Source organism: Tinamus guttatus, unplaced genomic scaffold (assembly GCF_059628265.1).
Source record: "Tinamus guttatus ecotype Peru unplaced genomic scaffold, ASM5962826v1 Tinamus_guttatus_pri_ptg000364l, whole genome shotgun sequence".
Lineage (NCBI taxonomy): Eukaryota > Metazoa > Chordata > Aves > Tinamiformes > Tinamidae > Tinamus > Tinamus guttatus.
This window is the reverse complement of record NW_028288898.1, coordinates 2,073,934-2,090,619: the sequence shown is the minus strand read 5'-3', so window position 1 is coordinate 2,090,619 and position 16,686 is coordinate 2,073,934. Positions and strand designations below refer to the sequence as shown.

General features: G+C 41.9%; 1 protein-coding gene across 1 annotated transcript in view; it reads right to left on the bottom strand.

Moving 5' to 3' along the window:
* The window catches only part of LOC104580216 (glypican-5-like), a 269,794-nt gene that overhangs the window by 109,289 nt on the left and 143,819 nt on the right, over window positions 1-16,686 (bottom strand). The window contains exon 7 of the mRNA XM_088530217.1: window positions 3,128-3,248. Coding sequence (XP_088386343.1) covers window positions 3,128-3,248 — 121 coding nt within the window. The remainder of the gene's footprint in view (window positions 1-3,127; window positions 3,249-16,686) is intronic.

Here is a 16,686-nt window from a genome sequence, read left to right as displayed (position 1 = left end):
TTTAACTAGGAGATCATGAAACTTTAGTGGAAAAAATATACAGATCCAAATTCAGCAAGATTTGCTTTGGTATCGCTCTTATTTAAAGCATAAAGATATTGCACTGTCTTCTCGCATTTGAGACATGCCCTAATCATTTGTCTCTAATTGACAACAGTAAAGAACTCTGTATTCTCAAACTCTGTCAAGATTAGACTTAGGCTGACAAAAGACAAGCAAGTTAAACTTACAGAATACTTATTATACTATAATTCTTTGAGTATGTAAACGTAAAGCTGCTAGTAAAGTTATGGTGGAAGCTGTGCCACTCCTCTCTAACGTTCTGTTGCTGCTGGTTTTTCTCCCCCAGTAAGGAGGGATACAGAAGTACACAGCAGAACTAGCCATGAAAATCATCTGCTGCTGCTTCTGCATGGTTGGGGACAACCCGCTCTTGCTCACAGCCTTTTGCTCCAGTGTTACTCAATCTCCCTCTGTTACCTAAAGCCCTCCCAGAAATTGGAGGTTGAAAAGCAGCTACAGGAAACAGTGGGAGCAGCTATGGGAAACAAGACTTGCTCCACAGAAGATGAAGAACTGCTGAGCTGGGGCGCAGCTTTCAGAAAAACGAATCCAGATGGTCTAAACGTTGCTGGAGTTGACAGGTCTCAATAACCCCAGCAAGATGATCTAGGGGCACAGCATTCAAAAATGGGCACCTTGGCAAAACAGAGTCACAAGACAGGAAGCCAAACAGGTTTGGGCCCTTTTTTGGTAGATGCAGCATGGCTATAGCTCGCTTTTTTAACAGAAAAATATTATTTCTTTTAAAAATTCTATGTCTCCTATCTTTTCTTCTATGTAACTAAGCAATATCACTGAAGTGATACAGGATCATTGGGTCTACACACATTCAGCCATCTAAAACGGATATTCTGGGCATTCCTTTGTTTTCTGCTCCTCAAGCTTCCTGTGTCTCTAGGATTCCTTTTGTATATAAAATGTTATGCTGCTGCATCAAGTGGTATTGCAAATTCCAAATATTTAAGGAGACAGATCTACACATTATTTTATAACTGCTTAAATTCCCCCTTACATATTGTATACACAAAAAAGAATAACTTGATAAAAACTCAATTTGTCCATAAAATGAGTAATGCAATTCTGCATAATTCTTCCTCTATAGAGTCTACACACACTATTGATGACACTTTAAAATCTTGATTTAATTGGCTTTTCAGTGTCAGTTTTTATTTGTATACTATCATCACAACTGAAACGAAAGTTCAAGAAGCAAAAAACAGCTACACATGTTTGATGTTGTATGCAAAAGCCTTAGATATTTAGCAACTCCTTTGATGCTTTGATCTCTGAAGAAATCTTACTAAAATTATGATCAAAGGAATTTATATTATTCCAAGTGCTTAAGAACAAACCATCTTAGGGCAATAATCAGTATTCTGTTTAATCCTTCACCCTTGGAATCCATTATTTCTAAGCACCTCAATCTGATGGGAGTTACATTTACTTAAGGATGATACTCTCCTAAAGCAGAATTAGAAGTAATGGAAAGCAACATTTCTGTTTCATACAAAGAGATATGACAGAATACGATTTTATTCTACTGACTGAAAGTGTTCTTTGCAGCAGTTTTTTAAATGTACATAAGTTAACAAATTAGGTAAATAGTTCATTATAATGAGACCCTTCAGATTTTTATTTTCCTACAAGATACAAAGAAATAGTATATTCAATACACAGCTACTTTTAATCTGTTTCTAGCCATTTCCTTTCATCAGTGTTTATAGAAGACTATTACACAGATAGATATATCTAATATTTATAGAGTAAATTAACACCCTACTTGACAATATGCAAAGGATGATAAATAATGAATTATCCTTTTCATCAATCTGACCACATAATGTTTATTTCACTCTAATATTAAGTACTGCACAAGACTCTTTATTGTAATCCCCCATGGCAAGTTAAATCAAGCAGGATGATCCAAATGATCAGTAAAGTGAGGCCCACAGAATATTAGAGCCAGGACAGATTTAACAAAAATAATAATTAATAGTTAGATTGTGAATTAGCCACCTGTTGCTGTCAAGAGGTGGAGTGCAAATAAGAGATCAAACCATGATTCTGAGTCACAGCTACAGCCTTTATAACCTCCCACATCCTGACTAAGCAAATCCTCCTGTCATTTTAGCCGTGTAGGCTGCTTTCCTGCGTGGACTTTGATCTTTTCGCCTTTTCCTAGAGACTATTTCTATCCCCATGTTCTATCCCCAGCCTTTAAAGGTGACTGATTACAGGTAGGTTAACGCGCAAACACACATTTGACCAACCACACTGCTGAAAGCATTCTTTCAAGCTGACAAGAAAACACACCTGCCTTAAATGAAAATCAATCTCTATTAATGGCATTAGCTTAAGAACTCCCAGAGAGGGGTGCTGAAGCAGGGCTGGTACAGAACCACACACCCAGCTCTGAGAGGCTGCACATCAGCTTGGCCTGCAGCACATCCGATGGAGCACAAATAGACGACAGAGGCAGGCATTGGCTGAGCGTGTTGCTAACATTTACTCCTAGGTTATCTTTCCTTTCTGGAAAGAGGACTTAAGAACAACTTCTACTGAGGAAATGTTCTCAGCTGTGCACAGGTAATTCATCTTTGAGCACTTTGTCTTGACTCCAACTCTGTATAAGCCCTCAGAGACCCATTCCATTTGGGGATCTGTTTATGTCCCAGGAAGCAGCGGAAACTAGGAGTATGTTCCTCCAGCACAAGAATACCATGAAAGTCCAAGAGGCTTTCACACCGACTGACTCTAGTCATGACAAGCTTGATGTCATTTGTGGGCTCAGGAATTACATGTAGGACAGCTCATCAACAGCAGTGAAAGAACAACTATGAATTAGAGCTACTCCCAGGGAAATAATCTTGTCTCAGTAAAATTCATAACCCAGGTTGCACAGAAGTGTCTTCAGTACTTCTGAATACCAAGCCTCCTACCTGGCTATTTCAGGGCTATCATTCCTGGGAAACACAATATGAGAAGCAGCAGCAACAAAAATTTTTATATTCAGCTCTGTTATCAGATCCATGATAAAATGTTTTTATCTCCAAAACTTACTTACTTGATTAAAGTGCTGAAGTTTATCAATTAAATTACTGATGAGCGGGTCTAGTCCTCTGACTTTCAATTCTGGGTTATTAACTTGTGCCTTCAGTCCATTGGTTACAACTCTGTTGGTATAACTAAAAAAAGAGAACAAGAACAAAACATTAGTGACTCAAGACACATCCATCACAGAATCAAGAATCATATTAGAGGGAGCTTATAAAAAACAAATATTATGTAAATAATAATAGCAATTTGTAATTACTGTTTATGGTTCTTTAAATGCACATAGTTTCTTGGAGTGTCAGCACTTCAAACTATTCAAGTCATGAAACATAAATTTCAGAAACCACACATGGCTGCTGCTTATTCATATTTTAATATGGTGTGCTTGGGTGCTACTTGCTGGCACTGCAACTGGTATTTCTCTCCCAGAGAGATCACTTCTGTAGCAAAACAGAGCAGAGGAAGACTCACATGGGCTAGAGGGGTAAACCCCTGCAAGAGATAAGGCGAGCTAAGGGGAGGAGACCGGGCAGTGGTCTTTTTCCACGTGGAAAATACACACTGTTTTTCAGAAGAGCAGTGGTAATTATTTTATGCTTCAGCTAATACAGCTCATCACAAGTATAAAAATGGATAAAAAGCTATTTACACTTTGGACTGCACTTTAACTGAAGTTACACATTTTATTTTCTATATAAATACAGATAAAATATGTATTCGTATCTAAATACTTATTTTCAAGTAAAATCAGATGCTATTTGACATTCTATGTTCTTTTCAGCTTGTAATATGAAAAGGAATTAAGGAACCAGATTCCCTCAAAGCCAAACATACCTCTTTGGATAGTTCAGGACTTTGAAAGCTGCACACAAAACAAAGGATTTCAGATTTCAAAGGCAAACGACTAAGAGCTGCAGTAGCAATAGCTCCAACTAGCAATGATATTTAGCCACAGAGGCCTGGGGAACAGGGGGCTGTATTCACACTATTTCCTTCCTTCTTCCCTACAGGAGAGGACGCCAGTTTGGATACAAGTGTCTGTTCAAAGCTCCTGCAAGCAGCTTGGCCAAGTATTATTGATCAGCCTCCAGCTGGGAGGCTATTTCCATTACTCGGTTTCCCTCAGCGCGCTATCACTCCCGATCGTGTCACTAACAGCCACTAAGCTCCCCAGTGCTTTGATCCCATGGCTAAGGGCTGTGTTTTTCCTGACTGAAGGCAGCTCTGCCGCACACGCTCACCGCAGGGATTCAAGAGCAGCAAACAGCACCAAACCCCGTATGCTTCACAACGTGCCCTGCAACTTTCGGAAGAATCTACACTGGAAATCCAGCGTGTTCTGACCCTGAGCTGCACCTGAATGTTGTTCTATTCATTTTATTCTCATTTTTTCTCTTATTTGCCCCAATATAGCTGCTCATCACAATGAGCAGCCCTAAATTTATTTGCCCTAAATCCTTACTACCTTCAGAGTTGAATCAGGATAGAGTAATACACCCTAACTACAAAACACCTACACCTTCAGAGTTGAATCAGGATAGAGTAATACACCCTAACTACAAAAACAGAAGTACACTTGCTGAGATTCTTCAGATTTGCTAGCTAGAGTCCTTCTTAGATAACTATGCATTAGAAATTACTGAAGAAATTATGTGGAAACACGAATACTTTGCATAGCTGCCTTGATATTCTTCATCATTTCTACTGAAACTGGTTGCACAATTCTGCTATGATCAACAAGGGCCAAAACGTCACCGTTTTCCTGAGACCTGCCAGTAAGTTCAAACTCCTACTGACTGAAAGGCTACTGGCTCTTAAGAGTCACATTAATGCATCTATTTCCTAGATTTATAAAAACGTGTTTTTCCTTTTTCCTGTACAAATACGTAAACTACTCTGTAAAAAAGCAACAAACAGCTCTCCCCAGTCCCTCCTCAGAAAATTACATTAAAAAAAACTGCAGACTGGGCTATCTATCAAAATGTTTTCTCAGCCCTCTAAGATTAGCAGCTGTCCAGCAGCCCACTAAAGTGAGAGAAGTCGGAAGCAAACAAGCTGCTAATTTTATAACCAGCAAAAATGTAGAATCATTGAACAAAGCTAGACTACAACAATCATTTTAATATCCAGCTTTGCCTTCTTCATTTTTGTGTATAATGTCTTAAACAGGAAGCCATTCGAGACATATATGCTGCCCGTAAAACCACCCAGAAGTAAATAGCACCGTGCAAATAATAACTATAATGAGTTAGAATGATGCATTTTCAGGCCCATATGTTTTAAAGTCAGCCATTCACTGCAAGCTCTTATTTTGCTAGAAAAAATGGTGAAGTAGCCTGTTTATTCCAGCAAGATACTCAACACACTGTCAGAGCCAACACCACCCACCACCAGCAAATGACTCAGAGGTTAAAGGGTTAGAGGGGGAGAAGGAAGGGAAGAGCTTTGAATGTGTCATTTAGCAAGAAGCTATGAGAAATATGGATAAGCTATTTAACCGGTTTTGAGATCCACTGAACAATTAATTCAGTTACATTAGGCATGGTTCACCAGATGGTGAGTTTTGTCTTATATTTATTCATAATTTGACCCTTGGGTTGGAATGGCTTGCCTGAAATTCAATTATCTGAACCCACTGCTGATCTACACCAGCCTGATGGGTCTCTAAATTCATCATTTTGGGACATTTCTCTTGTAATTTTTAGATGCAGCCCTTGGCACATGTGACACTTTGACCCACAGGGCTCTATCATGAACGATTTTCTTCCAATCCAAGGCACACAGAAGTGTGCAGTGACAACAAAACTATACAGCTGAAGAATGTGTTTGAAATAATTAATCAAGATTACCAGCTTTGATCCAATTAGCTGTTCTACCCACACTTCTTCACAAAGCAGAAAGACATGTGGAATACATAACAATCTTACGTGCCTGGCCTAGTTATATTTACAAGTGACTCAGCGAATACCTTCAAGGAAGCAAAGCAAGTGTCTTTTGCCAGCAGCGTTACCAATGTGGAAAACAATCCCCAGAAGCCAAAATCGCCCACAGCTGGATCCTTCTTTTCCTCAGCTGTCCCTAGGCCTGTCCTTAAGCTGACACTGTCAGCTGGTGAGCTCCTCCAAGCACCTTCAGACCACCCTCAGGAACACCAACCACACACGCACTGTGCTTCCTCTCCAAGCAATTCCCTCAACAGCCTTGTCTCGAGTTCTTGCTAGTTCTGTCCTCCTGCTCACAGGACTAAATTGACAATTAGCTCCATTAACTCAAATAGATATACTCCTTATTTACAGAAGGGATACCAGTTGGGCATCTACTTTCAAAGCTACGGCAAGAGGAGCCAAACTGCACCAAGTAGAGGAAGAAGGTGATCTCTAAAAAATCAGGACCCCTAAATAATACACTGCTAGAGAGCAAGTGGGGGGTTATCTATAGAGATCCACCTTTTATAGACCCTTGTGTGCAGGAATCCATAACTTCCTGGCTATCCTGAAAGGCAGGTGTGTGTGTGCATGTGTGTATTTAGTTTGGGAGTTGGTTTGTTTGCGATTGAAGGAAAAAACATGTAATTTAAGCCAATGTAGAGCAGGAGTCTTCTACTAAAGCCAGTGGAGTCGGAGTAGGGCTCCACAAAATCCAGAATACCCCAGTAAAATCAGACCCATGCCTTTTAAATAATCAAGTGAACATACTTGGAAAATAGTCTCCAAGTAGAAGATCTATCAGTCTAAAAACACCTCCATAAAGAGTTCACATTCTGAAATGATAAAATTATTGCCAATAGATCACAAGAAGATTCCAGTCTAGAAATTCTGTGTGCAGAGCTGTCACGATGCAAACATGGTCTCTGCCAAAGCTATTCCACTGGCTTTCATGAGGAACTACCCAAATCACCTTGCTTATTCATAAATACAGGAAACAATTGGCTCATGTGATAATATTTCACAAAGCCAAACAGCATTTACTTTAGCATTTAAAATAGCATTAAAATAGCTTATAATAGCATTTATTTATTATAGGCAAGTTCTAACACATTTTTAAGACTGTGGGTTCAAGAGCAAGCTACCAGGTTTCCAGTGACCGGATGATGCCACCCCATGAAGAGAATCAAACTGCCCACAGAAAGTCACAGGGAAAAGCAATACAGCTACTGAGCGTACATGCAACAGATCTTACCAACAACCCAAATGTGTTCATCTGTTCCCCAGAAGCATGCTGAAAATATACTGAGTCGAGCTTCAAAGAATACTTGTAAAATGCTTCAAAACTGTTGTAAAAAAATTATTAGGGATTGTAGGTGAAACGGCCTACTTTCTTTTCCTAGGTATATGAAAAGTTAATACTACCTTCAAGGCACATGGAAAGCACTAAAGAAATTTGTAAAAGTTAATTGGACATTCTTTATTCTGTCGAGGGAAGGAATGTATTTGCCTGAAATAACAGCACGTAGGCAGACTCTTCAGTTTAAAGTGGAATAACCTCAGAAGGGCACTTAAATGGTAATTCTATACCCAAAATGAAAATAATGAACAGTAAAAATGATACAAACCCGAAAGCTGATAAGCTAACTAGAAACTGGCAGCACAAAGCCTATTCCCCGTAAGTGAATTATTGAGACATAGGACAGAAGAGAGGACAACAAACAAAACAGCACATGCTTATCAAAGCACCATCTGCGGGTTGTCCTAGGGGAGAAAGTAAAACAAATCTGGGACACCTTTTTCTGAGAGTACGAACACACGTTTTTCCAGTGCAGAGAGCTGAAGAGAGCTAAGCCCAGTCCTGACGGAGACGAGGGCTCTGCAGCTCCTGGGAGCTGGAGAAAAGAAAGGGCGACGTTCGACGGACTTTGCAACTTGACAGATGGACAACACTGGTGGAAAATGGGCCTGGCTCGGCATAAAGGAAATGCACCGTCTTGGGCGGGGGCAGGATGTGAGCTCTCAGAAAATAGTAAAAGCAGACTAGCAATAAACTTCGCAGCACTAGAGAGCGCATGGAAATCCAGTATGGGAAATCCAGTATTCTGTTGATAAAAGTTCTGGCAGGGCAAGACGACAAGGATCCAGCTCCCCTTATGGAAAGCCAGGCAGCTAATTACTTAAAAATTAGGCTTGACAGATGACCAAGAGTATGGAAAAGGATATTCCATGATCCCAGCACTGAAGATTTTAGGAAGTGAAATGGAGAATGTCTTAATTTGTACAAGAACAGACATGAGTCACGGGGAGAGGACCTTGGCTACGGCCTGTTAAAAGCAAAGAAAAACAAAACATAACAAAAAGACATGAATGTTAAGAGGTCAAAATTGCAGCTTTCTTCAGCTTTCTTCAGCAGTCAGTTCCACCGTGGCCACCCCAATGCACGTGGAGATGAGTGAGGAAGAGCGGGGCCGCAGCTCCGTAGGAATCCAGTCAGGGACTGAGTGCTCACCTCAGGTCTCGGCTTAAGCCGTCCAGCTTCTGCACCCCTGTCATGCTTGGGGCTTTGCTTCCCTACAGTTATCCAACAGACACCCTTTTGTGTTGGAATTCCTTACAGAGGCACCAAAACCTCTGTCATACTAGTATCTGAGGACCTAAGTCTTGAACAAGGACTTTTTCAGCACCAACTTCACAGTTTGGAAACAGTTTAGGTAGGCAGCATTTGTACTTTGTTGCTAGTTCGTATGTAACTGAAGTTCAATCAAGTAGCACAGTATGAGAGGAAAAACAACTTTATCATTTTGGAAAACACTACAGAAAGGGCCAGTCTCAGTAGATGGCAAATATGATCGAGTTTCAAAGTGTTGTCTTGCTTCTCTAAACCAACTGTTGACCCGAGTCAAGGCTGAAAAGCCCGAGAACAACGTGGGAAATTTTAAGCTGCCTCATTTCATATTTTTACAGTTAAACATAAAGCACTGCTCTCCTTGGTTGAGTCTCTAGTATGTTCCAAAGAAATAGTACTAGAAGAGAGACCAAATACAAAACAAAATTTCCTATCATCATGAATTTGAGAAAGACTACTTAAGCAAAAATCAATATACTTGACCTAGGCTGTTCAATTCTTCTGCTAATATTGTTGAAGATTTATGCCTGGTTAAGTCTGTTTTCCCCCACAAGTTAGCTTCTCTCCTTGATTTTTCCAGCAAGGTGACAATCTTTGAGTTCATAATTTTATACTCTGGTGCAACAAACAGTGTCACAGACCCAGAACAACTTAACTACAAGCATAATTACATAAAGCACGAAATTATTAGGGAGAAATTCCATTATTTAAATACAAATACACACTCCACACAATCCTGTGTGAAAAAAATACCTACGACGAACCACCAGGACAGGAAATCTTTATTACTCTCTGATGTGGAATAAATGTCCTCTTCTTGAAACAAGTGGCACAAAGGCTTCTGCAGCTCCAGCTGCCTGAAGCAGGATTTGCTTTTTGATAGTCACTTCTCAGCTGGAGGATACTAAGCAGGGAGTCTTTCTGAGTAATCACTTTTTAAATATTTGAATTAGTGCCATCTTTCCTGAGAATTTTGATTTCTGTTGCAGATTCCCTTCTCTTTCATCCACATGAGAGCTCTGACGCCTTTTGTTAGGCGCATAAACGTAGTCTAAGCACAATCCCAGCACAAGCCCCAAGTAAACAAACACAAAGCAGATCATATAAACCAACAAGAACAGGTAAACTGAAATTATCTTCCCAGTGCACATACGCCTGCCTCTATGCACCCACTTTTCACTTTTGAGCTGGAAAAGGTACATACCTGGAAACCAGTAAGTAAACAGACTAAGGTAATACATAAAAAAAAAAAATCCTAGCAAGGTTAAATGCAAGAGAGCAACAAACATACACATACAATACATCCCTCAATTTACATACAGGGAAGGAAATTACAGAGGCTAAAGCAGAGATCCTAAAGGATCCAGTTCCATCTGGTTCCTTTTGAGCATTTAGCCAAACCTTATGCTCACACCCAAGAGATGCTAACAACCAAGGAATTCAATGCTGAGCTCCCTTGATCCATGCGCCCACTGGGAACAAGCAGGTGCCTCCTTCCAGCCTCTGAGATATCAGGCAGACAAGATTCCCGCCTGCTACCAGTGAATCTGCTGGAATACCCGCCTCAAGGAGCAAGGTTTTGCTGCTTTTTTGGATCTCCTGGGCCTCTGCGTGCCTTGCAGAAGCGAGCTCAATTCTCCCTCCCTCTCCTCCCAGCACCAAGGCTTGAACAGGTCAGGACGTGCCTACGGCTGGCAAGCCCAGGGCTGACTCCTCACTAGCCTACTGGAATATCTAGCAAGGTGCTCTTTGATGAATGCTCCCTGAAAAGCCTTTAATTGCACAGCATAAGCACTTTTCCTCATATTAAGACAAAAGTCTGGACCTATTAAGCAGCACTTTTTTTTTTTCCTATACATTCAAGGCACGATACAAGGTATTTCCTATCTTGAAGATGACCATATTATTTTGCACGTATTTAAGGTATAATATATAAGGTATAATAAAACACTTCAGAGTTTGTGGGTGACCGTGTATTGTAAAACAGGAGCTGACAGCTTCAAGTTGTTGCTTTGGGCCAAGGAGAGCTCTCCTCTCAAGCACAGCGGCTGCCCTGAACAGTTTTTCTCGAGCACTTCTCGAGCTGCCGAGAGCTCTCGTACACCTCCTACGCTGGAGGTGACACAGGCAGCAGGAGAACTGCCTATGTGCCTTTACTTGGCCATAAGGAAAGAACCACAAATATCAAGGCAAAAAAATAAATACACAAAAGAAAACACAAACACCCCCCCACATACACACACAAAGGACTGGCTCTAATTTCCTGTTTAAAATAAGCCAAAAAGAGGAAAGAAGAACAAGGAAAAAACATATATTACATATATAAGATGTGTATGATATTATAGGACACAGGGAACCAAAGTCATTCTGAACACAAGACAAAGCAATGAGAGAAGTGCAGGCAGTTTGTTTTAGTACAGTCATCAGCTACAAAGTGCCACTTGTTATCTATGTGCTAAAAATATTGTGATGATTAATGGCAAGGATAAAAGAAAAAGCAAATAATAGATGGAAGAATAAATGACGTAACAATTAAAAAAAAAAGGCAGCATATAAACATGTGACATTTCAGCATTTACAGTGGGATCTGAATAGGCTTCAGTTGTCTATAGCATCATTCATCTTTGAGGTATCCTAAAGAACATTACAAAGGGACAGGGTGGGCTTCGGTCCTGCTGTGACTCTGACAGCAAATGGAGCAGGCATTAGTCACTGAAAACAGCCTGCAAACAAATGCTAGAACTGGCTTCCAGTATGCAAAAAAAATTTGGCAAGTCTATACAGCTCTCACTGTTGGATACTTGATTTCTGTTTTGAACAAAAATAGCAAGACCGGCACAAAGCAGCTGGTGACGGGCAACTTCATTCTGAGGTCATGAGCTCCAAAGCTTCTCCATCCAGCGCTCGCTGCTTTGTGAGAACCAACGTGAACGGTTCCTTGGGGCCGGCCACATCAGTGCCCGAGAGCCCCTGTGTGCGACACCCCAGGCAGGCAGGCTGCGAGGGGCTGCACCTCTTAGCACAGTGGCTGTTCCCTCCAGGGCCCTCGACGGCTTGAATTACGGTATTGGTTTCAGGACAGACTGCTGGGCATGAGAAGGTGGGGGACGGGCTCGCCACAGCCGCAGGGCAGCAGCCTCTGCAAAGGTGTCACATCTGAACCCTACTTTCCAGCTCCCAAGCAAGGTGTCACTAACAGCCTCTAGATATTGGAGATGGAGAGGAACCAGTAGCAAGACATCAAATGGCTTCAGGGACAGTCAGCTCCAACATTTCCTTTTCTGATCTCCTGGTAGAGACAGATCTGTATTATGAGTCTTCACAGTGAATAAGTACCAGGAAGGTTTAACACGTGGTACCCCAGGGGCTCCCGCTTTATCCCGCTTGCCCAGCCTGGGATCCAGCTGGATGGCAAGGACAGGGCCATGCTCACACGCTGACCAGGCCCTGTCCATCCTTCCTTCTCTCCTGCAATGACTGGAACCTGTCAGCAGCTGGGAGGGCTTGGGTAGTGTACCTCTACTTCCCCCCAACTCCTTCTCCCACGTTTCCAGGTGCTCTTGGTTTGTGCAATAAAGCTGCAGTACTAGGGTCAGAGTGCAAACCCTCCAAAGCTTTTCCATAGCTTCCAATATGCTTTGGATCACACAGAATTTAAGGCAGCTAGAAAACTTACAGCAAGGAGCACGATACACACAGTAAATTTTCAGATCTGAAGAATGAGTGGCTGCAAAAAATCTCAGCTGCTACCGCTACCTTGCACGAGGCTGTGACGATACTCTCTTTAGAGAGCAGTTGAAGATGGAGTGTCCTAAGTCTGCCATCACCAGTGAAACGGTTTTCCCTGGCTGAAGGCTTTCTCCTAAAACTTGAGCAGAAAACAATGTCTGAACTTGTCCTACCTCAATTTGCAAGGGAATGATGAATAACTTCATGCACAAAGTCACCTACTGGAAAGCTACACTGGAACACAGCAAGCAGTGCAAGGGAAAGAAGAAATCATGTCTAGTGATTTCTACTAGTCCGTAATAATATTTTTACCAATGCAACCAGTTAGGAAAGCAAGAACTCAAATCCTGTTATATTATGCTGACTTGAAACTTCATGTTTGCTATTAGAAATACCAAAATACTTTCTGTAGACATTTATTGAACACTTTGATCTTCTGATTTGCAATTGCATTTTTAAAGAATTAATAAGCCATGATTTTAATGAGTTTAAAATTAATCACAAAGGGATTGGGTGCATGTTTGTGTGTGCAGGGCTTACATTTTGGGATGAATCACCTTTCTTTTCCTGAGAAGAAAAAAAGACTGAAAAAATTCTAAATCAATTTGGTGAAAAATGAATTCTTCCCTCTGATGTTTTTTCTAGTGATCAGAATAAACAAGTCCACTAATTCCTGAGGTGTACAAGATACTTAATCGTGGCTGCAGTTTCTCATACACTTACAAGCTTCTAGTCAGACCTCACCTTGGCACAAGAGAAATTATCAAAAATTAATAGCCTCCATGTAGACACTTATGCTCAGCAATAACAATCTCTAATCTATTTCTCGAAGCATCTCTGAAACCCTAATGACAGCTCTCCTTCAGGCAAATGCTGCAAACACAGCAAATTGCTTGGGGAAAAACACATTTAATCAATTGTTTTTTATTAGTTTTCATCTTGAAAACAGCAACATATGGCTCCCACCAAAAGGTAAGACATAGAACCATCACAAGTTATCAGATGATTAGCCTAGGCCAGTCCAGATTTGTTGGACAATCAAAGCCTTGTAGCTTAATGTCACTGCTGGAAGCTTGAGGGAACTGTACCAAGAATCATTTGTGAAAGAGGAAACATTGTTGACAACATCGGAGTGTAGATGACTACCCGTTTACAAACAGTAAATCAAGAGGAAGGCTCCAACATCTGAACTGGAGCCATGGACTCCATGGAGGTTCCTGCATTTCCTTGCCCAGCGCAGCCACGTCTTCACCTACCCCATGAGCAGAGACCCGCTCCAGAGGCTGCTCCTCTTTCCCCTTGGTATAGCTGCCTGCCTTCTGCACAGGGGCAGTTTCCACGCTAGCACCCTGGGCCACAGGTTGGAAGCCTTAGACCTTATCCATGAAAAGGACTCTGCCTGGAAGCGCTCGAAGCAGAGAGGATGACTCTGGACTTGAAGCTGCATGTGTGCACTGCCTGTAGGCACCAGGCTTTCGGTAGTGAGCAGTTGGGAGAGGCATAAAATCCATTAGTGCAGTAATCAAGCAAAGGCTCTTGAATTCCCATGGAAAGCAAAATGTTAATAACCAGGGCCAGGACCTGCTAGAAGGCTGCACCCGGAGTCCCGGCCGGTGGCTAGTTTTCCGTACCTGCTCCATGCAGACACTTTCTCACTGCACAGCAAAAATCTTCTGTTCATACAACCTGTCTCCACTTGCCTTGCAGAAAACCAAGAAACCTCCGCTTTCTTCAAGCCAGTTGGATAGTGACCACAATCTGAGAGTGCAGTGTGTGAGGGTCAAGAAAGTTGATATATCAAGTGCCAAGGCGTGAGGGGCCGTCGAACCGTTCCTTGCCTCCTGCTTCAGCTCACAAGGGACAGATGCTGCCCAGAGCAGGCCCAGGACTCACAGCCAGGGCTCCGGCCATAGCCAAGGGCAGCTGCTGCGCCAGGGACGCTCAGTGAGCCCTGCAGTGACCCCACGGATTCCCTGCTCCCCACGACCAATCTCAGCAGTACAAGTGCCCTATCTCCAGTGAGAGGCAGTGACCAACTGCGCAGCTGCAGGCTTGTGAAAGTGGAAACGAAGCGTCTTTATTGGCATCCTCATTATTTGATGACAATTAGACCCCCAGGGTGCCATAAACTGCCCCTCAATTTTTTTTTTGGAGGAGGAACAAACAGGAGGAAAATGCATTGCCTTTTCTATAGATGTCTTAAAATCTGTTCAGTTAGTCACCAAATACAAGAGAAGATGGAGATGCAATGGCAGTTATATCCAGGTAACACAGAACCAGAACAACCCTTTACCCACTATGTGTTTTGCTTTGCAGGGAGGAAGGATGAGCTGCTTAAATTATTCTTGCAGCTTTACAGTGTTAGTTTTCAGCAGCTCCAATCCCTCTCACTTATAATTTTCCCAACTGCAAGAGGCACCCTGGAATTGCCAGGGAAGATCAGCTCAGCAGCACGTTTAGCCCTGACCTGCTGCCTCTGGCAACAGCCGAACTTCTGATGCTTCAAAGGACAAAGATTTTTTTTTCAACATCCTGAACAAAAGGTATTTTTCTGAACTATGGATGCCAGCTTGTAGCCTCAAGCAGGAAATTTGATTACCTAAGTTTACATCTTGTCTCAACCTTTCCTCCCATTTCCATTATGGTGCTATTTTTCATTGGCCTTCTCTAAAATGAGCCCAAGAAAGCATTTCTCACCCAATGAAAGAGCTGTAATTGCAAGCTTGAGGAGACAGCATGTCATCTCAGGAGCCGCACACAGCCTCCAAAGGGAGACCGAGCACCTCAAACTAAAGCTGCACATGCAACCACAAAGCTCTACCCAACACCTGACCTTGCTTACATTTTTATATAAAAGCAATGCACTGCTGTGTTTTCCTGGGGAAGCTATCATTTCTGATCATTTCCGATCACAGATAACTCTGCAAGTTAGGCAAAATATAAATATAAGCCACTGCCAGCTTTCAGAGCAGGGCCCACCAGAACTCCCAAGCCGTGCGACGGTTCCAAGGAGCCGGTGCCGGCGCCTGGCTGTGCTCCCCTGCTGCCTTGCACCGTTCTCCACCGCGTCCCTATCCCTGCACACACACACACACACACACGTGCTATTCCAACAGGCTGCAAATGAGTGAAGGAGAACCGCCAAGAGCCTGACTGCATTTCTGTGCAATTCTGACTTTTGGAAGGAGGAAAGCTCAGGGATTTCCAATTCCAATTTATAAGCAGATGCAGTAATTTTCTATCATTTCTACATGCTCATTTGACATGCTAGTAGCAAAAGTAATCCTACAGGAATTGCACATTTTAATACAATTTCAAATAATAACACCACATCCATTGTGGAAGAATGATTAGTACCAGTACTACCATTATAAGCTAAGTGGCAAAAAATTACTGCTGAAGCTCATTTGTCTACCAAAGCTTATCGAGCCATTTTCTCCTGCAGACTCTCTAAAGTTATGAAGCTGTATTCAGGGCAGAAACCAACTCTCTGCATATCATTTTTATACCTGAAGAGGTCTATCAAAAATATCCTTGTGAATTGCTGTATATTAACCCAGCACAGAGTAAAAAAAAACAGCTTTCACCTTTTCTACTGAAAATAAACAGGAAGCTTTGATTCAATTACACCAGTGTTTCAAGTACTATATTCTAAAAAAACATTATTTTATACTTGAATCTAATGCACTGAACAGGCAGTTCAGAACTGCCTGCCCAGTGAGATGCTACATACAAACCTATGAATATTCAGCACCAGTTTGAACCTGGAGCTCCCTCTTGTGTCATCTAAGTACATTACGAACAGAATCGTTTTCTTCTTTATAAACCCCAGTGTGGCGTTGGGTATTTTGGGGTCAGTGGAGGCCAATGTGCTGCCTGACTCCGGACACTAACAGCTGGTCCATCTCAGTGCAAATACCTAATATTAGATATACATCAATTCAAGGCAGCACCTGACTGAAGAAAAAGATTAAGGAAATGCAAGGATAAGACTATTTGCCTTCTGCTTAGCGCACAGGAGCATGAATTAACCTTCTTGACAGCTCTTTCAAAACACAGCTGCATTTTAGCCCTTGCCATCTACTATACACAGAAAGGTGGGACCTGGAACCACCCCTTTTACTGCTTCCATTGCACTATTACACTGTGTGTGACATGTTCTTCAAAGAATATTCCTTTTCCTCCAGAAACACCCATGGAAATGGGACATAACCCGAGACCGAGAATCTAATGAGAAGTGTCCCTGAAAATCAAACGTCATCATTGCTAGCATTAGAATAACTGTCT